The sequence below is a fragment of the Hetaerina americana genome, unplaced genomic scaffold (assembly GCF_022747635.1).
Source record: "Hetaerina americana unplaced genomic scaffold, ioHetAmer1.1.p SCAF_6, whole genome shotgun sequence".
NCBI lineage: Eukaryota > Metazoa > Arthropoda > Insecta > Odonata > Calopterygidae > Hetaerina > Hetaerina americana.
This window is the reverse complement of record NW_027287205.1, coordinates 22,267,508-22,294,819: the sequence shown is the minus strand read 5'-3', so window position 1 is coordinate 22,294,819 and position 27,312 is coordinate 22,267,508. Positions and strand designations below refer to the sequence as shown.

The 27,312-nt window shown below is 36.4% G+C and overlaps 1 protein-coding gene across 3 annotated transcripts; it reads right to left on the bottom strand.

Moving 5' to 3' along the window:
* Nucleotides 1-1,899: 1,899 nt before the first annotated feature.
* On the bottom strand, nucleotides 1,900-25,843 carry LOC139694938 (uncharacterized). 3 transcript variants are annotated; one of them, XR_011702251.1, is made up of 6 exons: nucleotides 25,478-25,834; nucleotides 10,201-10,238; nucleotides 9,938-10,099; nucleotides 7,098-7,223; nucleotides 4,067-4,203; nucleotides 1,900-2,374 (listed from the first exon to the last, which is right to left on the bottom strand). XR_011702251.1 is itself a non-coding variant. In XM_071593457.1 (5 exons), exons 1-5 carry the CDS (start codon nucleotides 25,479-25,481, stop codon nucleotides 2,339-2,341), a joined length of 366 nt encoding a protein of 121 aa, XP_071449558.1. In that variant the 5' UTR covers nucleotides 25,482-25,843; the 3' UTR covers nucleotides 1,900-2,338. The 3 variants fall into 3 exon arrangements, 2 of the variants coding, with proteins under 2 accessions (XP_071449558.1, XP_071449556.1); XM_071593457.1 differs by lacking the exon at nucleotides 4,067-4,203 and having other exon boundaries at nucleotides 25,478-25,843; XM_071593455.1 differs by lacking the exon at nucleotides 1,900-2,374 and having other exon boundaries at nucleotides 3,885-4,203; nucleotides 25,478-25,833.
* Between the last annotated feature and the right edge of the window lie 1,469 nt (nucleotides 25,844-27,312).

The following is a 27,312-nucleotide window of genomic DNA, read 5'->3' as shown; positions in this document are numbered from 1 at the left end:
GTATTTTTATATCATATAAAATATTAGCCAAACAGAATTTAACCCCAGGGTTGGATTGATAGGTGGGGCTAGAGCCGAAATAGTATTAAGCTGTGCAACATGAGGCTCACCAATTGAGTTGGGCCACTTTAAATCTTTGAAATGCAATTGATTTATCAGGAAGTTCTGATACCCAGGAAATGGGGCAACCTACCCATAGGCCTGTTGTGATCAAATATCACTTTATTGTAACCAGCTGCATTTTAAGGTCGATTAGGCCCTCAGAGTTTTTAATAATGAAACTAAGTGATTAAAAAAAGTCACCTTGTATGATCACAGAAAACATTATAGGAATGCTTATAACAGAAAGATGTTTGTTAAAGGCATGTACTTACAGATCTCTTTAGTGGAAAATGATGAAAAGTTAATGTTATTAGCTTATTCTGCAGAAAACAATTAACAGTCGTATTTTTAGGTTCCCTGTGGCATGTCACCATGCTCCAGTTCCCTCACAATCATTATAAACATTTTCACTCATCCATATCATAGAACTATGGCCTCAAGGTATTTCCAACAAATAAAAATTCTATGACTGACTCCTTGTTTATTTAATCACAAGGTTTCTAAGACGCATCATTATGTTTAACTAGTCCTCAGCAGCACTACCAACATCTCAGAACAGACTTGATTATAAGATAGTGTGGGAGATAAAATTATGGCATTTTGTACATGAGCCATTTTATAACAATGACCACTATGAGATATTGTACCTTGTTTTTGGTCTAATGGGTAATTTTTCTGACTGTTTTCAATCATTGTAGACAATCTCTGTAAGAAGAATTTAAGGTTTAGGGTTAATTGAAATATAGTTTGGATTCCACAGTAACTATCTCAAACAAATGGTTTTAATTGGTGATTGTTGAGCTAATTATAATATCAAAGGTAATGATTGTATTGATAATAATTGTGGGGCAAACCACTTTTGCCAATGGATTGACTTCTCCCTGTCTTTTGCTCATTGTTTAGCATACAGGATTTGTATGCAATGGTGGTATCACTGATTACTTTATCAAATGATACAAGCTTGAGTATTTGGTGATGCGACCATATAGATTTTATGTGATGGTTTTCATATAGAAACTATGACTAAAAATACAAAATGATAACTTGTAGCATTTATAAATTAAAATATTGCTAATTCAACATGTTTTGTGTCACAAATTTCTATAAAGAGTATTGTTCAACATAAGTTTTTGTTTGATTCATACTCTGCAGCTTTGTATTTCTTATTTGGCACTAACACCCTGTATTATGAAAAAGCCATTTATTAAAAATGGAATACTTCATTCCTTAAGAATATTTATTCTTTTTTAACTACACCACATTTTGCCATCATTCTGGTCCCTTCTAGTATTGCTGTAACACAAGCATGATTGTGTTTTAGCAATTATGAACTCATTTCAGGTCCAATGAATACTTTTTGTTATCTAAATCCTCTAACAAGGAGTAATACTTTAAAGAGTGAGATATTGATGGGATGACTGGTGATTCCTTGCCCTCATCTTGGCAAACTTCGTTATCCTCATTTGAGATATACTGACACAATCCCAAAACAACATCTTCCCTTAATTAACTTGTGTGATGAGATAAGCTTGATATATTTTAATGAATTCCTTTGACTGAATCAAATGATTATTGAAGATTTATATGTAAATTATATAACATTTACCAATAACTTTGTAACTCACCTTTAGAGTGATTCTTAGATGTTGTACTTATCTTAGTTTTGAGAATCCTGTTTCAATGACACTGCTGAAGACTTCAAATCTTCATACTTTTAGAAGATGCTATGCATAATGTTAGCAACTGAATACAATTGATTGTAATTTTATGGTGAATAAAATTAATGAGATAAAGATGTTAACTTGAGCTTTTACTTTTAATAGACTATTTATTGGGAACATCAGACACTGTTAACAATTTTTATGAATAATATAGTTAACAGAATTGTAGCTACTACTACATTTTACCATTAATATTCTTGGATAATTTATAGAAACATGAAAGATGATAGGCACATAAAAATATGAAGAATAGATTACAAGAGAACTTATTTAAGAAAATTTCAGTGAGTATTACAGCTGTCAGGTTTGATGAGTAAATCATTAAAAAATATAAATAGCTTTCTCTTCATCATCAACACTAGTTAATTTAAAGATATTTAGGAAAGGTAGAGATTCAACAATTTTCTACAAATGATGAATGTCTTGACAAAAGGAATCAAGTACTCCACTCATCATTGGAAAGGCATGCTCTAAAGAGGTTGGCCAGTGTAGAAATAACCTGTGCTTCCTTTTATTTAAATATTCTCACTGCCAGGAGGATGCAGTCTCATCTGTGGAAAAATGTTGTAAAGAAATTCAAGATAGTAAGGATAACAATGAAAGGAAATGGAACTAGCTAAAAGCTTAACATGAGATTATTAGCTTGTCAATTCATAGAGCAAAGATAAATTCTTTTAAGAGGCACAAAAAGGCTGCAAGAAAAAGTTTAAAAAAAGTTGTAATGTTGTACAGAAAATAAAGTAACTGAAGTTGATATCAGTGTCTGATGATCAATTTTAAGAATTCGGTTGGTAGATCTGGAAATGAAATGAAAGCATTAGAAGAAATAGATATGGTAAACCCAGAAAAAATTTCACCATGCCATTATTGTAACCTCACTTCAAAAACTTTTTTGAGAAATTTTTAATAATGCTTCAAAATATTTGTATCATCTACTATAACTATATAATACAGGCACATGTTTTTTGTGTTACCTTTCCAGATAACACAGCTATTATATTTGATACTATCATATATTTCATGACTATTAATGGAAATCCAGTAATTAACGTTGCTGTGCATACTGTACTATACATAACTGTACTATATATTTTCACTCACAAATAGGCAGAGGGTCTCAGAAGCAATATTTGGGCTCATTACCTAATCCTATGTCAATTGAAAATAAAATGTGTGAGAAGGGGCTGACCATACATATAGAGCTAATTAACCCAGAGAATAAATTTTTTAGGTCATGTGTATGGAGGTAGATCCTAATCATTTGGACCCTCAGCTGCTCATGGAAGGATTTTCGGTCCAAGTCTTGGTTATGTGTAAGGTCTTTCTTTGCTAAACCCAAGGTACATAATTTTGTGAGCAGCAGACGGAATTTCATTCTGACCCCTGTACCCTGATTGTAAACTTTATGAACTCTAGAACTTCTTCCAGGTTGCAGTCTTTTCTGACCATCACATCAATCTTGGGTTGACTACTTATGCATATGCATAAGTAGCATATATGTTAAGAAAAAAGTCAAAATACCTGCACGGTTAGACTGGTGGCTAGGGCACCCTCCTGTTTCCCCAGGGTCAATAAATTCTTGCCTCACATTGGGAATGGAATTTGGGTAATTGTAGATATAGTCTCTGGGAAATCTGATGAATAGCGTAATGTGGTTTATGGGAATATCAGATAACAAAACTTCACAGGGTTGAAAGTTGTTCCCTATTTTTTAATATCTGGTGCACAATGTGATTCTGCATAGACCCAATGAATGAGCAATTGTGTTCCTTTGGAAATGTTCAATTGATTTGGAATTTTCAACTTTGGTTATGAAAAATGGCACAGAGAAAATTTTTTCAAGGATAATTTTTTAAATTGAGGATATCAGGTATGGTCTTAGTTTGGAATGAAAAATAATAAGTAGCTATCTATCGAGTTTTTGTTTTGATTAAGTACATGCAACCTGTTAATTGAGGAGTTAATGACCCAAGGAAAATGTTAGTTTAGTTTTTAAATATTATACACAAATAGACCATCACCTAATTCTATTTAAGAACATCAATAAATTCCCATCATACAGTCATTTTAATGTATATATTTCACTTGTACTTGGTGTGTTATTACATCAATAAATATAAATTGTAGTAACTAACTTCACAATGCCAGTCCATAATATTTAGGCAAGGGCTCATGGGCAGCACCTTAAATTAATTTTAAGAAATATGAAATATGAATTCATTCAAACACATAAACATAATTACAAAAGTAGTTAGTTGATATTTGCTCCCATTCCGAATCCCACACAGGTACCTAATAGGTGCACATTTATTCATTCCTGTGCTAACATTTCAGTAGCTGTTTCTGCATCCAATGGATCATCTGCCTTAACCAGCCTCTTCTGCAATAAAACAACACAAAATTTGCATCAAGCAGCCCAACATGAATATTAGTGCATTAAAAGGCTCACATAAGATTGCAGCATAAAAAATTTTTCTTCATTAGAAATGAGAACAAAACCAATTTCCCCGCACAATCCTTTGAATAACTGTTTCACCCAAATCAATATGTTTATAAAGTTAATTATTGTAAAAATTATACCCATACCCTTGGAGATAATAGCTCAAATCAGTAATTTTCAAATAATTTTTGGTGAAGTCCCAAAACGCAAACTGCCGTTTACCCTTTGACCAAAAGCATACAAATAAATATAGGGCAGCGCACTTTCCAGGGCCATCAGTTTTCCATTACAAACATAAAACCCAAATGGCTCAACCCGCATACATGATTGGTGGTTTGGATTGTCAGTAGATGTTTTCTCCTATCATATCAGAAGAGTTTTTCGAGTATCTTCAGAGATACCATAAGTTTCTGCATAATTAACTTATCCTGTGAATTTTTGCATCAACATATGTTGAGTGAATGTTTTCTATAGGTATGTGATGTCCATTAAATCAAAAATCTCCCTTGGAAATGAAGTTATTTGGCCATACCATGTGGTAATACACAGCAGATAAACCTTGTCAACCAATATGCTTTTCTATGTCTGCAATTACCATGGCATGTAATAAACTTTTGTTTTGTAGTTCAACCCCTTAAACTTTCCATATTTAAAATGTTTTATATTTTCTAAAAGACAACATTTACTTTAAACATTTACTTTTAGTTTTCTAATAAATTTTAAAGTATTTATTATTGTGTGAAGAAGGAAGATTATTTATATTTAAAAGCCCTATCTATAACGTATTATCATTCCATGTTGCCAAATTATATTATTTTAAAATATGATAAGCTGATGTAATGATACTTTTGACACTTATAGAAGGTATATGTTGTGAATAAAAAGAATTAATTCAATGAGCTTATTACCTGAGAATTTCTAAACAACCTGTAATTCTAATTCAAAGAAACAATGAGAACATATTTCAGATAGTTGTGTAATTTTAATAAGCCTACACTTTGCCATTTTAATTATGATTTTTACAACCTACTGCATATCATAACATATATGCCATATCAGAAGTTTTTACTACCTGAATTCATTGATGTACTTGCAGAAAGCTGTACAAATATTTCCCAAATTTGTTTTTACCAAAATTGGCCGTTTGTGCTTTTATCTATCAGAGTGTTTGAACCAGTTGTTGGTTATTATCAAACTCTTTTTATAAAAAACTTATTTTCACCCCACAGTAATTATTGATTCTCATACTAATTGTCCCCCAAGTGATAATAGTATCAATTAAAGATGAAGTTTTGCTTTTGTTTTTTAGTTTCTTGAGCAGAGTGAAAATAATTTATCTCTCATAAAGATGGTAATCCCTTATTCCAATTAGATCCCTCCCGCTCTAGACCTTATCCTTTCCTCTAGACTTAAGAAAATTGAAAAACTTAAGGAAAGCCTTGGAAAGTTTGGCTTCAAAAGCAATGCATATTTTATACATCCTTCAATCTTTTTATCAATATGTATAATGAAATGGGTTATGTAGTGAACACTCAGGATCTAATAGCAGATTTCCTTTCATCTCATTTTAATCGTCTGTGACTACAGTGAAAAGGATATCATTCCAAAGTCATCTCCAAGGGGGAAATGCACCTGTCATACACTTTGGGAAATCAGGTTTTAAAGCATACACATTTAAACATCAAATGAGCCATGCACTTCTCATAGTACTACCATCCTAATACTAATGCATTTTTTTCTATCAACTACTTCTTTTCATATGCGACATTCCAAAGGAACCCTCCTTGGAAACTTACACCATGTTAAAAATCATGCTATCTTCTAAAGAAGTGGATTTAAATGAACATTTTTAGGTAGGAACACTACCAGAATGTTAATCTTTATAGGTATGTATGACAAATACCCAACTGGATTAGTTAGACATGAAAAACCGATACTATTAATTTTTTTTAACATGTGACCTGTACATTCAAAGAAATTTTAGATGGTAAAATTGTCTTTGAATGTAATAAAATGATTGTTAAGACAATATACACAAACCTTAACATATAAATGGAGTTGAAATTTTGAAAGTAACTAAATCTCAAATTAAGCATGACTAGAATATTGAAAAAGGCCTTTTCGAAATCCCCCAGATTTACTTTAATGAGCCTCTTTTGACTGAATCCCTGCACAAAATTGTGAGGTTTTCCCATCTAATTCTATTTAATGTTGGTTGATACTATATAGTATATCTTTGCAGTACTGAGCATCAATTTCATGAATGTACCTCTTCACCATAATATGAATTTGCAGCAATTAATCTATCATCCATTCAATCTATCACAGCTCCACATCCTTTATGATGCTTATGTGGAGTATCACGAGTAGACTTTGGTACTAAGAGGTACTTACTGCATGTGGGCCAATTTCAGGCTCAGAAAACAAAATATTCCACAAAGGGTAAATTCAAATTGTTATTGACTTAGCTATGATTATTAACAATAAAATCACTCTTACCATCCAAACTGCTGTGTACTAGTGCATATGAAGCACTAGCACCTTTATTTTACTTTAGAAGTGGTACCTGCAACTTACCTTATTAGTACTCCTTATTTATGAATCACATTTTTTTGCATTAGAATCATTTATCACTGCAATTGGCATTGAATCAAATTCAAGTTTAATGGAATTAACTACCACTGAAGAAAAATGGTATAAATACTACATTCTCTAAGCACTTCAAAATTGGTAGGTAGATGCCTATGTAAAATGTCTGTTTTTGCAAATATCTATTAATTCTTAAAAAGGGTGTCTGTGGGAACATGGTCCAGGATAGATAATTCATTTCTCACCATAATCCTCTTCTTCTCTTTACATGCAAAATCAGTCTCATCGATGTCCTTGTAGCAGTCACTCTTATAATCAGCTGGCAGAGGTAATTTACCATCAAATTCACAGAGTTTTGACAAAGGTCTGGCCTGAAAATAATTTTATGGTGTCATTGAACAAATTACATTTTAAAAGAAGTTAGGTGAACTAATTATGTGTTAAGAGTATATTAACTTTGCTGTACTGTATGATTCCATCAAATTTCTGATTTTTCCTTGGGGCCTTATAAATTTGACCTCATCAGTTAATAATAAGTATCCCTACATTTCAACATTATGTATTGTTCTTCATAGTGCATGCATTTATTTCCATCATTTTTCATATGATATCCAAGGTTGCTGCTCATTAGAAGAGATGCCATTTTTGCAGGACAGTTTGTTGTTTCATTTGAAAAAAAGAGAGGGTGCTGATCAATTAATAATCATATTTTCATCACCAGTGATTATGGAGCATTGTAGATAAAAGATATTAATTTTCCATATGATATTTTCATGACTTACTGTGCCGAGTCACTGAATTCTGGAAACAGAACAGCTTTTACTATGGTGAATTCTTAGCTTTTTTAATGATAGATTTTACTGTTTCCCTTTGTTAGAAAATATGATAGTTAAAATATACCTAATAGCATACAGTTTTTAATTGTTCAAAATTTAATTGAGTGAACATCAGGTATCATCTTAGAAGCTACCTTCTCAACAGAGTTGGGTTCCAAATGATAACATAACATATAAAATGTTGCTGATCACCCAGATGTCCCAACAAAATAGAAGGACCCAGGCCATTTGATGAGCAAGAGACACATGAATCAAATACATATTTCATGTTTATCATGATAGCCTGGTTACATACTTTCATAAGTTCTTAATTTAGTTTTTGTCTCAAAAATTCCAAGACAGCCGGAATACCTGATTAAATGTGTGTGAAGTTGTGTGCTTATTGAATTATTTTTTTAGAAATAAGTCTTGTCCTGCCTAAAAGTTAATTTTTGATAAACAGTACTGCCATTTGCACGGCATAATTCAGTCCCTATCTTATATACTGCTTTGGTTGACAATGAATAAGAGGCATTACTGTTCCATGCATATACAGGTGATGAATTTTGTTGGTGATAACTCAAGCTTTTGAAAATAATGCCTAAGCATCCCAATAAGGTCCATTAAATGTCTCAGCTATATTTGGAGAGTACATATGCCATGTTTATTCAAATTCACAATAAAAAAATGTAATGGCACTAACTTGTATTAGACAAATTTTGGTTGAATTCACGCAAAAGTTAGATAAATAATTCCTCATTTGTTGTTTCCGATTTCTGATAAACCCAGCTCACTATCATTATCAGGCTGTGAGAAGGTTACTCAACACAAAGCAACTCCGAATACATCCAAAATTTGTATGCCAATTTCCAATGAGACAAATAGTCCTTATTTTTCTCTGCAAATTTGGGGGGTGGGTTGCTGTGGAAGCTAGCGTACTGGATTACTACCAGGTTGGCCCATATTCCTGGTAGTGATTTAATTTTTCAGTGGTATCCCAATTTCTACTTTGGTTGCAATGTGGAGAACACCGAGTGGATTGTGAGTTGTGAATGGATTCATACTCCTGCCTGCCAGATGGGACTTTAAACTCTGAACTCCTTTGGTGTCTTTTGTTAAGAGTAGGCTAATGATGATGTCAGGTTTCTCTCCACCTTTCTCCTTTCACTGAACATCCTCCCTCATACTAATTACTCACCTATCCCTAATGGTGTATATGACCGTAGAAGTTGGTTGCCTCTCCTAATTAATACTACCACTATGCCATAAATTTTCCAAATTCATCTTGCTACTTTTTCCTAACTGGAGGTGGATCTAGATTGATTTAGAAGAACCATACCTCCCTACAAACCTCTGGAGAAAATTCATGCTAAATTGGAAATAGTGCTTACTGCAGGAAAAATACCCTATTTTGTTTCACATATATGTATTCATGCTATGTAAAAAAACTAGGGTAATGAGAAGCATACTGAAATTCTTATTGTTAGATCAACGCAAAGATTTCTGTAGATTAATAATGCCCCAAAAACCTTCAATTTACATTTCTGTTTTAATTTGACTTCATTCTATTTTTCTTTTTTTGTAGTGAGCTCTAATTTATATGCCTGTAGCATGATTCTCCTTTATCATTTCCAACCTGCATTAATTTAAATTTGGTTCTTGTGTACTAGATGGGTTTGGATCACATCAAACACTGGAGCAGTGGCGACAGTTGCACAAACTATACAAATTGTATTCATGTTCCTGGGAAGAATACTGGCCGAAAAGTTTAAGTAAGTTCAAGGTTCAAGTTATTAATTAATTTATAAATTTTGATAATTTTATCTTATATTTCATTCCTCACTGTAGTGAGCTATAAATTAAAAACTATGCTCCTCAGCTACATATGTTGCCATAATGATGATTGAGATGCCTCCACAGCGACTCACTCTTAATACCCTTTTATTCGCCAAGCTTTCTTTGACTTACTCATTTCTTTCATGTACTTTGGTTCACGGGTACATGACATGGACCTCTCTGACTGCGAATTTTGGATTTGCCTCTTTACCACACTGTATTAAGAGGAGGTATCAAAAAGAGAGAAGGTTAGGCCCTTGGTCTTAAAAAACATTTTCTATTGGTCCGTTGAGAGAATAGCTAATTAAGATGTTGGTGCAAATTTTTACCCTGGGGGCTTGCCAAATAGAGGTGTATTTTGCCAGCATGTTAAATTTATGGAATAATTAAGGAGTATACCAAATTAGCCTACAGTTGCAGAGTTAGAAACTTACCTTCACAAGCATCCCTTGCCCTCCTTTCCCTTTTCCATTCCCTAGCCTTGTAGGTTTTTGCTGTGGGCAGTAGAACACATCAGGTGTGGCTTTGTCAAAGACAATCGATTTCCTCATCATTCCATCACTTACAGCAGCATTCACATTGGCGCACAATAGCACCTGTAAATAGATATATCAAGTTTTCATTAAATTCTTAAGAGTAAAGTTATTAAAACAACATAAATAATAGTAATCAATAATAATTGCATGAAGATACTTACCAACCCCAGGGCTGCCAGAATCGGAATTATTAGTTTAGCTGGAAAAGAATAATTTTTATAGTAATTAGAATTCCACAGTGAAGATGTGGTGAAAACATAAAATAATGCTCTAGGTATTTAGTACTATAATTTCATCTTGGTATGATTTCAATTTCCACTATGGCAAGTACAACATGTTTGATGAAAGTTACATTCACAAAGCAGGAGTTAATGAAGAATTCAGACCCCTGAGTTATTACTTAAGTAATATACTTAGCATAAGATTATACACTTTGTACAGTCTAGTTATATCCTAGTACACACAAATTTAACCTATTCATTAGGCTAATTTAAGTGGGATAACATTCATATTACTTAAAAATACTTCCACATTTAGCCTTCTGGCTAACTGCCAGAAATAGCCACACATTAGATCTAATGAAAAGATTTTATGGTGAGGATTGTTAAGATTTTCATAAATTTTTTACATCTTAAGTTCCTGAGTTATTAATAAGATCCTTACCAAATGTTCATGGTAGGAGTAAGGAGTTGCACTTTTAATTTTAAAAGAATAAAATCCTATGACTCTTTCTTCAGATTTTATCCAAGCTCAAATTAAAAGATTTGGTGTTTTCCCGGCGTATCAGCTGCGTAAATTCCTCTCGGGTCCTCCACTGGGTTATATTGTCCATATTGGCCAACGTTATGATGCCCGATTCGATCATTGTCTTCATTCAGAAGCCCTGAAGGCGATGACCGAGTCGGACATCGAAACGTCGGCCAATATGGACGATATAACCCGGTGGAGGACCCGAGAGGAATTTACGAAGCTCAAATTAATTTGTCATTTGTCTTTTATGACTAAGAAGGTGAAACTTCATTTGCTACAAATTTCAGTCATTAAGGATCCACACTGGTTTAAAATCAAGGGCAAAAGAATATTTTTTTGGGTGTAGATGTCAAGGTGGATCATTACTTTTATAAATGTTTGATTTTATTCAATTTATGGAATTGTTCGGGAAAACAGGATTTGTAATGATTATATTTATCAAAGGTTTCAAAAGACCTAGAAAAGATGATTTTACATTCATGTCTCCATTCCCCATTAAAGAGCTGCAAACAAAAACCAATGACTAATCTAGTTTTGTATACCTCAAATAGGATGAAATCAATATCTGGAAAAGGCATAGGCACCTACTTTAGGGTATTTTTGCATAAGTGCAAACAAAATCTGATGTGGCTAACTTGATAATAACTTGAAGTCAAAGATTTTATTTGTATCTGTGCAAAGATAATCGAAGGAATGATCTCAAAATCATGCCTTACAGTTTTTTCATTGAAAACAGTAAGTTTTTAGGGTTTATTTATTTAGTTATTTAGAATTTAAGCAATATTTTTTTCTGGGTAGGTTGGGATTAGGTATTTGCCCTATATAGGCGAATGGACAAAAGGGGTTTCTAGGTTGACCACATTTAAAAAGCACGAAAATCAACTTATGAATTACCCTTTATACATTTGTCTTGCAAGCTATGATCAATGGTTGGAATAAGATAATTCCACCTTTTATCTGTATGATTCAAGTCCCACGTAAATGACCATCCTTTCATATTTGTATGAAATCAATAAAGATGGCTTTATGGAAATTTGCTTTAAGCTCTACCCTCGCCTATCAAACCAACCTTGGGGTTCATAACTTAATGATATGAAAACCACAGTTATCAACCATAAGGTTTGGTAACTGCGGTTTTCATATCATTTTGGTTTGCTAAGCTTCCCAAGCACGGCATGTGAAATTTACACATCAGGGTATGGGTTCCAGTTCTTTCTTTGCGCCGATAACGTTCCCTGGGAAGATCTGGAACCCAAAAAATTGCTCAGCTTGAGCGAAGTTGAGGGTGTCCGGAGGTGTGCCCGGGAATCGAACTTAGGCCCTAGGATCAGTATCCCATCGCTTGGCTCAATGGACTACCGCATCCCATTATTGATGATATGCTTAATAAATTATTACTTGCATTTTTATATAATTAAGAAAAATTAATGAAACCAATATAGACGTGGAATAGGACCCTGACTCGTATTTCCTCTTCGTATGCACGGAAGTTCCTTTGTATTGAGAATAACCCGCAGGAATATTCCCATTTCCAAGACGAACGCATCGACACATACTTTCTTGCATTGATTTTAAGCTTGGAATTTCGTTAGGATCGTAGGGGACTCACTAGCAAAATACAATTGTAACACTTTTTTATTTCTATTTTGCTCACTTTCTCCAGATTTATATGTTGAAACCTTACACCTGCTTCTCGTTTCAGTCCACGTTCCCACTTCATGAAACAAGACACATTCAAGCCGAAATTCCAGCACCATTAGAATCTCCTCAGGTTTCTCTTAATGTTCGTCCGACACGCGAAGTTTTCATTTCCCTTCTAGCAACTTATTTTGCTGCCCGATAATTACGCTGAACTTCTTGAGTATCATCTTAGAACTGACTTCAGGTACTGAAACTGGGCAAGCTAGCTATTTTAAAAATCTTTATATTCCAATGTTTATTGTCAACCACTCGTTCACAGTGAAATAAAATAAATCATATTGCTATTGTATAACAAATGCAATTTTAAGTTGAACGAACTTCGTAAAAGTACGCGCCATGACGAGCGTGCTTGAAACAGCCTTAATTTCTCTAAGTTGACTCTCATCGCAGTATAAAAGTGGAGGTAAATCATAGTAGTATCATTGTACTGCTCGCATTTCTTGTGATTTCTTCAAACGGGGAGTAGATTTATTGTTTATTAAGTATCATATTATTTCTCGAATTCCGTTTGCGCTCGATTGCTCGGTTCCACGTAAACTAAACTGGCTGTTGAAGGAAACACCTATTGGGAAAATTAGCGCTCACGTAGATTAGTGAAATATTTTCATTTCTAATCATTATTTCAAGTCTCCTGCCTTTACCATTTTAATGCCAACTAATAATTACCGTATCGACTTTTTTTTAGTCCTCTCGATCAACGTTAATCGAACTCAAATTAGCGTTCGTCCATAATGACGGGTTGATTATTTTTATCCTAACATTGGTTCAAAATCTATTAGATTTTTTGGATATAAATTATAGTGTTCCTTTCATGGTGAACATCCAAAAACTCAAAATTTTCCCCGTCCCACAAAGTGAGTGAGCGTTTCACATTCTTTTGTAGGTGACGAAAGGGAATATGCCGTCACGCCATTGTAAACACGCAAGGTTGCTTATTGCATCCCATAACATTCACAACTCTACGCGGAAGTCATTCCCGGCAGGCAGAAATACTGAATTTCCCTCGGGAAAGGTGGGAATAGTGAGAGAGGATTCTGCAGGTGCATAGATCTGTTTCCTGCGGATTCATCGATACAACGAAATCTACATGACAGCGACATTTTATTAAATATAACAATTTACTTTTATTTACGCACAAATACACTTTCAGTCGAAAGATTTTACAATGTTCCATAGACTGAGTGTCAATAGCAACATTATGGAAATTTCGGACAAAAATATTGAAAAGTTAATGCGCTATTTGTTATTTGTGCGCGTACATATATGGCGTATGGAGTGAGAATGATCGGTGATAAAGCGAACCTTTTAGGGAAGCATGAGCCCTCGCTACGAGCAATCACGATAGGAACTCAAGGAGTAAGGAATACCCATTATTACTCTGAAACTTGGAAAGAAATCTTCTATTGCATGAAAACATGAAGGCTACGATGTCTGCGAACAATTTCTATACCAAGGGTAGAAATGAGTACGTTCTATCATAATAGTGAGAGACACGATTGGATATCATTGGTGCTAATAAATTAAAATACATCATACGATGTGTGGTGAAACGATATGTGAGAGTAAATAAAAAATTGAACTCCGCATTTTTTTTATGTAGAGCAGTGTGCGTTTTAGTTCATATTCATAAAGTACGTGATTGTACACGAAGCTTAACCATTGAAAGAGGCACAGTATATCAAGTCAGTAAAGGTATATAAGTTGTATTTTATTTGCTTCATTTTCAATGCACATTTTAAAAGGAGAAGTAGATGAGAAGAAGAATTTTTGTGACTCACTGAAAGGCAAAAAAATTATCATAAAAAATTAAAAGAATGAACAACGAGAGGACGCATTCCAAGGGCATAATTAGAGGGAAAATTAAGAATTTCGCGAGAGAATCGGCCATATGGCGGAGTAGGCGATTGCACTCAACGAAAGAGAATGGAGCATGCATTTGCCAATCTACGGGTTGCAAACCAATGGCGGTGATTTCCACCAGAAATGCGTGAGCGCGGTGCGCTTCTCGTTGATCTAGACCGGGGACCATTGTAACCAGCCGAACTCATGAAAAGATGAGAAATTTTGAGTTGGGCGGTTAATGAGGACTCTAAACAAGTTTTATTTTGAAGGAACACATTTTAACTCGGCAGATATAAGACTGGACGAAAAGTTATATTTCCAGAAATTTCTCGCTTTTTGCCGAGCTCGCGTGTGGAGTTCAAATAATGTATGCGGAGGTTAAGTGAAATTGAAAAAGAGAAATTTCTTCTGAATCAATTGATGGGGAAATATTCCTCCGTGTCGGCGTTTAGGTGAAAGGCGACATTTAAACGCTCATGCGAATGCGAAACCTTTCATTAACCTTTCTTCCCTGGCGAAAATTGACTTCGGAAAAACATTCGGTGCATCATGGAACTGAATTAATGTAGCGAGCTCTCCTTTCTTCTGTATCAGAGGGCGTATTAATCGGCGTTAAACGAGCAAGGAAAAGGGGAGAATTGGGGATTGGAGTGAGTGACGCCAGCAAAGATAGGCGATATGGTGGCCAGGTTTGGGAACAATAGAGTTTTTGAGAAAGGGAGAGAGAAGAAGCCATCAAGTTCTTGAAGTTTCCGCTCTGAAAATTACTTTCCAGTGAGTGATTCTATTCTACGGTTTCCATAGCGAAATGCCACCAGTATATTTCTCTCTCGATCTACATTTATAGCCTTTTCTGACTAAATTCAAAGTGATTTTTTGTTCGATTCTTCCATCTTTAAATGGATTTTAGAAAAATGGCACAAGAATCGATAGGATGCAGATCTTGACAACATACTTGACAGAGGCTATTACAATTGAATTAAAAAAGTGAGTCTGGGGGCATTAAAATTTCGAGGATAATAATACTTGCAGAATATTTATACGAAGTATTGAAAAATATGATTTGTTTGTAAAAGAAACAAAGATATGCTTACGCTAGTACCATGATTGGATATAATTAAATTAATATGCCTTGATAATGGATTTTGTTGTGCTTTTAAATGTCTAGCTGGTGTTTCACCGAGCACTGGAGGCATGAGCTATAGAATGAAATATCACTGAAAATTGCTTCAGCTTTTATTTTCGATTGAGTGTCAACAAAATATCGCCAAAGGAAATTGAAAAACTGATTCACATTATCCTTGTCGCGTTTTTTACCGGACCGGAGATGCACTGCAAAGTAGGAGTATAGCTTTTGAATCGAATCCTAAAAGCTTCTTAGGTAACATATCCTGACTGTACCATAAACATCTTTTTTTTAAATTAATAGTAAGTTTCTGTTTTTAAAGGATGACAAATATCGTACTTTTACACCCTATTCGTACAGTCTAACGTATTATTTCTTTTTCTCTATCTCTGTGGGGAGAGGTAGAACAATTATTTATTGGAAGGCAAATTTGATCGAGAATAGGGGAGTGCCGTATTACGTCCTTGAACATTTACTGCCCATAATTCATGCACGCGGTGAAAATGCAACCCATTGCCAACCTTAATGTTCATCAGGTAGCGCTCATAAAATTAGAGCTTTTTAAAAAATATGGAGGTCGACTGAACGATCTTAGAGTAATCAATAAGTGGTTTCCGTGTAGAAAGAAGCTATGAGCCGACATTATAAAGCGTATTAAATTTAAGGATACGTTGATTACGGAAGAATCTTTCCATTAAGATATGGTAGTTCCAGACCAGAGAGAAATCGAGGCCCATTAAAATGTTCTTTTTTCGGTAAACAAACAGGCCTTCGGAATGATTGTTCAGAAGCATTGCTACATATTTTGCCATGGTTGCTTATTCTGCGTTGCAATGTCGAACGATTATTTACTTGGAAAGCGTGACCAATATGACAAAGTCGAACGCAATGATTGGCTATTACGCAATTATTTCTCAGATGAAAATATACATATTTACCCTTATTACTGTGATTTATATTTTAATAAAGGCGGTCGTCGGTAACCTTTTATAGTTTTTTTTAACATTTATAATTTTAGAAACAAATGTTACCGCCAGGTTCAGTTTCGATTCGGTTCGAAAAACAGCCGTTAATTCTTCCTACTTTTAAATACAGGCCTCTATAATGTTTACAGCATTATCCGATCACGGGAAATGGAGGATAAAATCATGGGAAGTGAAAACCCCGAAACTTCGTCCGTTGGTGTTATAATTATGTACTTGACAGGGGTCCCTATTTTTATCCAAGAAGTCTTTCGATTATTGGAGATAATTGCAGCTTCATTTCCAATATTTGACACTCAATGGCTTTACACCGAGGCATGGCGAAGAAATAGTTTTCACCTCGAGTTGCGGTTTTTTCAGACTTCCGCTTATTGCCGATGTTTGTGGACGCCAACAGTTGAGCATCTTTGTGAGTGAACAGGCTTACAAACTCATGGGTCATAAATAAAATGAGATGCCAGAGAATGAAGGTATACTGAAGCGTGTGCCGCTCACGTGCCAATCGATAAGTGGCTGATAGTGAAAGCGTAGGTACACGACGCTGGAGGTTGAGAAATTGTTGGCGCGGAAGAAAATAAAGCATTGATTCTAAAAGTGTATACGAAATATAAACGACGTGACGAAACCTAGCAGTTCTGACGTAATTTAATATGTTACGGTGTCTCTACGATGCATAATATCCTCAAGATTGATTGATATTATGCTGAAAATGAAATAAAAATGCGCGTGTTATGTCATTGTTGGTCACGCCTCCTTCCAATTATTACTGAATAAATTTTGAAAAAACCTGACATCTGAGTGTATTTTCAAGCGAATTCAAGCTTTATTCCTCCATCAGCCATAAGTTTCCTATGTATTTCACTGAAAGTTTGGAGAATACTAGGACAGTTTGTAAAAATGCACGAGTGTTAGCAAAAATAACAATGGGAAATATTTTTTTTGATTTTAAATCACCTAAGTACCTATCTCGCAAGTTTCATTTAAATTAAATTGCCCCGCATCACCTTTGATTTCAAATGACACGAGTATACTGTTATTCGTCGTCGATTTTATGTCATGATTAAGGCCCTTACCAACTGAGCAGAAAGGTGCACGATTCCTACTTCCGTGATTTCAAGGAAATTGTTCACATATCATAATTTTCCTCTATAAACTTCATCAATTCATTTCATTTAATGATAGCTTTATATGGTAAGAATAACAAAAGGAATAACGTACTTTTCCACAGAATTTTACATTTTGGTACATAGCATTACGCGTGTTACGGCATCATCAGTTACAGATGATGACACTACCTGATGATTCTGTGTAACGGTTAAACACCTTGTACATCATATAGTAAAATTCGGTGGGGAGGTGCGTTGTTCTTTCTATTATTAAGGATAACTTTCCTCAATTAAGGATAATGTTACGGTAAATTTTCCTTTCGAAGTGGTATTGGAAAAAACGAAAACTCATAGTTCAATGAGATAAACCGGGTTAAAAAAGCCTTGAAGGAGTGTTTTACTTGGATTTCATTCAACCTGCTGTTGCGCGATTCATTCTTAAGTCCTTTCAGTCAATTACTGAAGTACGAATATAACTTTACGCCAGCAGCACTAAATTTGCTAATCGGTCTCTCCAAGTCGCCCGCAGCTTCGTCCCGGTCCCGCTATGATGCATCATCTTCGGAAATGAATTAGAAGAGTGCGCACGGATGCAGTCAACCCGATACAACTAGTCACTCACTGCCTGGCAAAAAACACGGAAGAACGGAAAAGAGATAAATGTCACATCATCCAAGTTTTTGAAAGTAAACCTTATCGATTCCGCTTCCAACGGAAAAACTAAGCTATGTGGAATCCGCTATGAAAACCAAGAAAAATCTGGTTCTTTATATGGAGTTTTCTTGTCTCGGAAGTGAATGGAAAAATCTCTCTTGCGGAGTATTTAGAAACTGCCTTATTACGAGTATACTTGAATTTTCCTCATATATACTTGAATTTTTTATCACAAACTTGCATTATTGATCCACTAACATGTCCTCATTCATCAATAATTGCATCAGTAATAAATTGCCTAGCCTTTAGCTTCGTTGAAAATTTTTCTCAATTGCATGAGAATTACTCTAACACTAAGGGTCATGTTCGTTATTTATTTTATTTTTACCAAGTTTTGAGTGGCGAGAAATTAGCAATGGTTTTATGCAGGACACAAGGTGATACAGGATGAAACAAAAATATTTTACCCTTCTAATGAAGAGCTAATATGTTAACTGATGTTAACATTCGGTCTTCCAACGTCCATTGTTAACTTGTTAAACGAAAACAAAAATCGTATCATTCGCGGAATATGACGATTGAGAAGATACTTGGACATGAACTGGGTTTTAACATTGAACTAAATGTACTTCTTGCTTGAAATATTGCTGCGCAGACGGTTGAGGTATTTTAACATAATGCTGAAACCTCACGTTACGCGAGGGAAGGCTGCAATTGTTTGTTGTCGGAGGTCACGGCCTGTTTAAAACTACTAAGGACTAGGTGTATACATAGGGCATAAGTCTATGTAATAGATTTATTTCAGGCACCGAAAGCCTGATATCCTATCCTCAAAACATAACTCACCAACACACTCCTGAGTGGCGCAAGGGACTTTCCTATCGACTCGTGTAGGCTTGTATGTACTGCTATCCATGCACGTATCTTTATATTCTATTTCAATTTTGAAATCATATCATACGTTGAGTAGTGAAGGATTAGCACCGAAGAAGTTTTAGAAGAAGGGCTTTATTTTTAAGCGTAGAGACTACGTACACATTTAACTTAAGGATTTTTCAAACTGAACAACACCAGAAAAAATTAGATTGAGGGGCAGGAAAGGTACAGGCTGCTCCGGAATGACCGAATAAAAGATAAACCATGGAAGTATTTGCCTATTTTTAAAGACAAAAGTTTTATTTGGGTATTTTCCAAGGAGTATATTTTGAGGCAAAACTATTTAACCATTGAAGAAGTGGCGACCTTTTAGTACTTGTGACAACCGGCTCGTGTAGTCCGACGAAAACACGCTGCACTAGCTAGTGTAGTCACCCTCGACCATCGTAGAGTCCACTCCTATTTTTCAAGTTGCATTTATGTAAACTGCCGCAGAAGAGAGAAGCAAAGGGAAGTCTGGGCTGCTTGTATCATTAATTATTACTTGGTCGTTCGTACCATAAAACAGGGCTATGCCAATGGGAACGCCCAATATATAAACTCTGATTCCTCCTCCGCGAAATCGTCCCGAGGTGTCGGAAAGTTCACCAGAAACAAGATTTAGGAGAAGTGCTGATACAATACCTTCCAATGTTGAATAATGAGCATACGTGTATGAATGAAGAATTCCGGGTTGATCAGATCAATCTCACTGATAACATCATCGCATTTTATATAGAGGATTACTACAAAGCATGAAAAAGTAAATAATAATTTAGCAATAATTCGTCCTTCACCGTGAAGAGAATTTACAAACGGAACAACTGACCGTAACGAAGAGTTAAAGGCGAGCCTTAAACGTAGCACGTGAGCATTAGGATGTAACGAATCAAACAAAAACACGGAAGTGAAAAATGTGCTTAAATTAGTCATGACGTTTAATTTTCTGACCCACCCCAAATACATCATGGTCTCGGGGACGATTGCGGATTGGAATGCTGCGGTTACTATTACACTCTTCAAACTCCTGTATTGAGAAAATATTGACTAGAATTCGGAACCCGTCGACATTCTTGGGTGCCACATCGCTATTCGGATGAAACACAGATTAAAGAATCTGAACCCAGTATATACAAGAAAAAGGACAGCAAGAAAATGAGAAGAGTGGACGCGAAATGTTCTCTTCTTAATCACTAAATTTTTGTTCTACCGTTTATCTCTATGTAAATTCTTTACCGTCACAACGGAAAGAATACTTTCCTCTTGACCCTCAAGGCACTACCGACGTTGTCCTCCTCACTGTAACGTCCCTAAAACACGATTGTTTCACCGTTAAGTATCCCAGTTCTGCTACTCCCCTGGCTATGCTCTTTCCCTCAACGGCAGGTTGATTAGCGAGGCGATTGAAGTGATTATTCCTATTTCTAAAAGTGTACATTGTCTGTAGAGTGATACGAATGACGTACATGATTCATAATGCGAAGGCTAACGAAGTTCTGAATTTATCTTCTGCTCATTATAACCCGCTGTCGTTTATTTTGCTCCTTAAGTAATCATCATGAATTACTTATATGATGCACTCCTTTTACCCTATAATCAAAACGTTCTCGTACGCAGTTTTACGGTCGTCATCAATGGGTTGACGACATTCCACGTGAGGTTGAGCTCTTATAGAAATTAAAGCGCATCTTCACGAATCCTCTTCCGAGCTCATTATTACCATTCAAACTCAAATAGAACCAAAGAGATTTCTTCAATGTTGACCTAAGGCTCATAAAAAACTGACACACTTCTCTCTCCAGAAATAAAAATTTTCTCCTTACCCAAAATCTGGATTACGAGGTCTCCACATACCCGGTCAACATTTTTTTGTATTTTGGAAAACGTTTTTCAATTAATTCTCGTCACTCACCTATTTCTTAATCCCCGGGGGGTAGTAAGTTTCCCAGCGCATAAACTCTACTTTTCAAAGATTTGGGGCATATCCTATGCCACGTCGCCCGTGGATCTAAGTCAAGCATAGAGCTCGGTGGAAGTTGTCTCCTCAATGGACGATCTTTGTAATTTGAGAGTTCATGGATGAAAGAAATATTCTCTGGTTTTGATCTTTTCCGACTGGCCATCGAAAACAGCGCTTGCAATCCCAGGTAAGTAGGGTAAGCTTGTGCTGGAAGAACCTGTCATCCCCAGGCGGGTCTGCCTCAGGGGTCTTTCATGCCTCCTCTTCTCTGATTTGTCATTCGCAGACAACTCGTTTTGTGCTGATGGCATGCTTTCGCGCATGCTCTCTTAAACGCTCGTGCTCCAGTCAAGATTTTTTTGCTTAAGCAAGATTTTATCCTTTATCGAATATGCATATATACCCTTTACTTTGATATAATTTTATTGGGAGGAATTGCGGTTTCCCAGGATAGGAGTATTTTGTATACATTTCGACGGTCAGCTGATGAGCATTTGTCGTCCTACTATAGGCGAAATGTGTTTGAGATCATGTTTATCTGCTCAATATCTGTACCTTGACATACAAGATCCTGCCAAAGAGTGAATCTCAATATCATCATTCCCGCTTCCGACATTTACGTGACATTTATCTGCTAAGTAATAGACAGTTACTGTACCATAAGGACACCAGGCTGTACCTCATTTTTCTTAGAGTGGTAATTCAGAGCGTGCACTGACAGGATATGCTATTCCCTTCCGATAACTATGAAACGGTAATAAACTGTTAGTTCAAAACCATTTCCCGAACAACCTGATAAGTGTTTCAAGGGTCCTTCTGCCACCATTTAATAAATGCAGTATTTCGTTACTGTATTTTTAGCTTTATTTATTACTTGTTGCCGATTTCATTTATCTGCTTGTTATTGTAAGCTATTGTCCAGGATCAATCCGGAAAATTGAATGGAAAATTCAAATTATAATCTAACATTCCCAATACGAATACCTCACCAAAAACGACTTTTCCCTGATGCACGTTTCCGCAGCCGCTACCTGAGTATAACCGCATGCGTAGATATTATTGCTGATGAATTTCTATTATTACTCGGCACCCTGCTTGTTAATTAGTTCACGGGTTCCACTGTCTTATGTTTCTGTTATTACTTTCTGTATTTTCGGTGCCTTATGGCACGATAGCAGCTGGAGTGTCTCTATTGTTTCCAGGTAAATGAATCCAACCGAGTTTATCTAGAACATTTATATTTAGATAGGATGGCCATGCATCCTGAAAAATCATGATTGTAATGACTGTCCGCACGTCTAAGAGTATTGACTAATTTTATGAAATATGAGAATCTTCTGAATTTTAAAATTAATGTACATTTTGTCTCCGTAAATGTCCCTAAATCGTGGTCTTGAGGTTAACTGTCGATGTTCATCTCATTGGCAGTAATACATTTAGATACTATTTTTTATGACTGATAGTGAGCAATATTTAGCTTTGTTCCTGTCGTTTCCAACCCTACTTCTAACAGGAGTATGAAATTCTTCGAGAATTTGAATCCGAGGAAAGATAAATAAAAAAAGTAACAAAATAAATGTGCATTATTTTATAGGTGATTATGGCATAGTGTTATGGATATTGCAGCTATTTTTAAAGATGACTACAAATTGTAGGATTACAGCAATGTTCTGAATTCTTTCCCAATCATTATGACAGCTGTATTAAATATTTTCCTCATCTCTATGGCAACACTACACTTAAAAGACTTTTCCCAAGAAATAAAGTGATTCAAGAAACTATTATTACTAATTGAAATCTACATTATTTGAACGAAATCGTGCTTTTACTTTTCACTGCACCTACTTTACCTCGTCGAGCCACTCTCCATTTAATATATCATAGCGATTATATTTCCTAATGAAGTGTAATAGGCTAAGAGTAGGTGATCTTGCCTTTTAACGATACTGTGATATATTTATATATTAATATTTCACTTTTAATTTTAACAGTAACTCTTTACTGAAGATTTCAACAATTTTCTTGTGTACACAAATCAAATAAGTTCTAAAGCAACTGTCAACAAAAATGTTGAAAAATAGAAGGCATACCTTTTCAAGGGTTTTATTATTTCTATCGCAAATCTTATATGAGTAGTGATGATACTGTAATAATATACGTAGAAATTAAGAGTAAGGCAATATTTTCAATGTTTCGATCCAGTGTCGTTGCTGAGAAGCACTAATAATTCCGTGATCTTTATAATGTTCCCACGTCTGATTTCAGAATAGGAGATAAAAAATAGAAAACGATTATATTACACAAACTATGGATAGTGACATATGGATAAGTGACATAGTGACAGTGTCCGTTGTGGATCGCTGGGGCCCTTAGCCAGGATGTAATATTTTAGGGACCCTGTCCACTGAGGGGGAACCTTTTCCTTTTCTTGCGATGAATTATATATCCAGCCGGTTGCAAAGACTGCGCCAGAGATTCGCACAATGCTGGCGTCAAAACGGGGTCGGGCGAAGGGGAAGTCAAAGGCGGGTTGGAGAAATGGACACGCATTTCGCGATACTGTTGAGGGACCATTGTTGTGGGAACTCAACTTGCTTTCTGCCGGATCACTCTTGCGTGTGGGCGTGACCCCTTGGGAAAAAGAGGGCCAAAAGTGTGGGAACAGCCGTTGAGATCCTCTCCTACCGAGTTCCTTTCACAAGCCGCGGGCCATCGTCCCCGATATTCACTCTAAACCTGCAGCCCGCGACCGACCTGGGAGAAAGCCGTGATCGACCGACCATCAAAGCCCGTTGGCCGGCCTCTCCTTGTACGGACTGCTGCCTGTAACTGGACTGAGGGACGACGACGAAGAAGCGAACTCTTAACCGTTAAAAATAAAAGGTGTCGAGATTTGCGACAAAAAATAAATAAGCGTTTCCAAGGGCGTCAACTTCGTCATCTCATGGACAATAAATAAGCCAAGAAAATGAAGTGGAGAGTGGTTTTGTATCTAGAAGCCACTGAAATGATTTGAAAGTATTTTTAGGGAGTGAAGCATTTCCTGAATCGGAACTGCGATAGTCCAGCACAAATCCTTTCTTGTACCCATAATCTGTTCGTTTTAAATTGATTTGCTGACTCAATTTCTTAAAGAATAAGCGGAACGATTGATTTCTGGATTTCTCCGTTATGTGAATCTGAATGTCTTCTCCATTCACGAGCTATCTAATGAAACACTAACGGATCTACATATTATGTGCGCCAACGAAGGCACTCTTAAATCAGCTGCCACCTTCCGTCAAATGGTTTTTACGATAATTTCCGAGAATAATCGATGGGAGAGGAATCGCGGCTGGTGTGGTACTCTTCCTCTAGTAACTTAAAGAATTGAAGAGAAATCGAGCGAAAGAAACAGATGTTTCAATTTAGTACGCAATGCCCTCGAATGCTTTCGACGTATTTAAAGATTCTGACGTTTTCGCTCACGTTGGGTGCATTGCAAAGTTTAGCAAAGTTCATAAATAGATACGTTCAAAACATTTGCAAGTACCAGAAATTGTCCATTGCTTTTTCTTTTACAATAGATATTAATCCGTAACATGTTCACCTGAAATCACATTATGCTCGTGTGGTTTTTAGCCAGTCGTTCCATCATTTGTAGAATCAAAATATGAATTCACACTCTATCGGTACCTACATAATTATGGGATAAGCTGAACACTTTTAAACCTAACTCTTCATTTGAACTCCAACGAGACTATCATCAGCCCTCAAATATAGTTAGACGAGAACAGAAGCCATTGAACCCTATTGGAACAAAAAAATAAATTCCTACGATGCATATGAATGCATCAATTAAAACGTTTTCCGGCCATTATTGTCATGTAAATGTTGATAATTCAAAAGGAGCCTCATTGAAGTAACATTAAATTTTTTTAATGAAGCAAAGACATTCCTCATATTTGCGATTATGCCTAGCAAAAAATATTGCTATTAATACCAGAGTTTATAAGGTCTTGATGCCAACCTAATAATATCCTTGCGTAAAGAAATCTCGAGACAAAAGCTCCTTAAAAATCTCATCAGTGACTCATGAGTCACCATTGAATTTGAAGATGTTCTCATCTTTTTCCGATGAAAACGTACTGAAAAGAATATATAAAACGCGCGCAAATATAGCAGAAATGAGCAAGCCCCGGTTGAACGCGATTATTTTTAACCGATGAAAACAAAAAAAACTCCCGTTACGTCCCTATAAGGAGCATCGCACCATGAATACATTCGCACTGCGTGGGGAATGGTTGGGTTCCTATGCCGATGACCCTTAGAGCTACGCACACTCATACGCCACTCTATTAAGCCGACTTAATGGTTTCCCTACACCAATCCAAATTGCGTCGAAAATACTATCAGACTCACCCATTTCGGCTATTTATCCTTCACCCACGCGCGACTTAGTGTTTCTTCTCTGCTGCTTTCGCCTTCGAGCACGGATCTCCTTCGAATGACTCCTGCTTCTGCCTTCCCCTCTCTCAGGCGACTGAGCTGCCGCCCGCGTGTCTGGATTCAAGGACGTGGAGGACTTTCGAAACGCCTTCACACGCCAGATGAAAGTGGTCGGGAAGGGAGGTTCATGCAAGAGAACTGTCTCGCGCTGACGAAAGAACGAATCAGTTGATCATCCACTGTGGAGGAGTTGTCCGCTTTGAAAAGTTCACCGCGCAAAAGAGGACCCACCCGTTAAAGAGGAAGTTACGAGAGAAGCGATTCCGAGTGCGTTGGACAAGTGAGAACGCAGGCTTTCGATTTTTCTCCTAGGCAGCTGCGTCTTGGTGAACAGGTAGGCGAGGGTACACCAGAGCCACCTGTAGAGGCGGAAGTGGTCGGAACTTTCAACGCCTGGTCGGGAGAAAGAGAAAGCATGCAAGAATATAAATACCATCCTCGTTATCCAATTTTTCTCGTATCGTTCGTTTTGAATAAAATATCCTTGCGCAATGCTGTCAGAGAGTCGAGTCGCCGGGAATATTGAGTGTAATGTTGGCATTTTGAGTTTCAAATCAAAGCCCGAATAAAAAAATTACAAATTTCATATGACATTTTGGTCGAGGTATGTAAAAACTATTAAATTTGCCGTCAATTCCTCACTGGAAAAAAGTTTTTTCCGAGCATTTCTCGATACTACTCAATTAATTGCACTGCTCCTTCAAAATGATGAGAAATGTTTTACGAAATCAAATTTAATCCACTATTTTCTTGAAAAAAGACACTCTCCAAAGACTCCAAATTTTCCTATGCCTGCGACATTTTGAAGCTGAAGTGATTAATACCTCGTTGTTGGGCTGATAAAGCGCAAAGGACAGATTCAGTGACAAAGGACGGATAATAATTACATTCACTGAGAACAATTAACTCGATGTCTACACCGCCACATTATTCTTAACAAAATTACGAGGGTCATCCGGAAAGTAGTACCCGTTCGTGAAATAAAGACACAAAAGTAAATATTAACAAACATAAAAAATTTTATTTGAAAGAGGATACTTTAAACTACTTCTCAACATAATCTCCAAGCAAATTAAGGCATTTGTCATAACGTGTGACAAGTTTCTGTATTCCTGCTGCATAGTCCTTCGCCGCCAGCTCATTGAGATACGCGAGGGACCCATCTTGCACAAATTTTTGCATAATGCAGATGGTGTTTCACAATTTCATGAACAATTGTTCGAGAAACATTGGGAAAATGCTCACAGATGTCATCAATTGTGACGCGCCGATCGTTCCTCACGAATTCGTCAACTGAGCTCACCAGTTGGTCGGTAATGACAGACGGTCTCCCCGAACGCTCATCGTCGTGTGTGTTCCCCCTCCCCATGTTGAAGTTGCGACACCACCGCCGAACAGACGACTCGTCCATTACATTGTCTCCATACACCTCCTTTAATTGGCGATGAATATCACATGGGCGAACGTTTCTTGCATTGAGGAATTTAATCACTGCCCTCACTTCACAACTGGCGGCGTTCTCAATTTTTTTAAACATTGTAAACAATCACAGAAACAACACAGGCAATGCTAGCGTCACGCAACTTGGCTCAGAGAAGGCAGACAAGCCACTGAAGCTATCTGACCTCGTCCAGCGGCTACTCGCGTCGTCAGCACTTCATGCGGCACGAACGGGTACTACTTTCCGGATGACCCTCGTATTTACGCCTAGCACACGAAATCCATTTACGGAAGAGCTGGATTAACAC

Coding starts and splice junctions, on each gene's coding strand:
- LOC139694938 (XM_071593455.1), bottom strand. Junction 7,224..9,937: donor GGCAAGGGATGCTTGTGAAG/GTAAGTTTCTAA, acceptor AATTATTTTCAG/GCCAGACCTTTGTCAAAACT. Junction 4,204..7,097: donor AAGAGAAGAAGAGGATTATG/GTGAGAAATGAA, acceptor GTTTTATTGCAG/AAGAGGCTGGTTAAGGCAGA.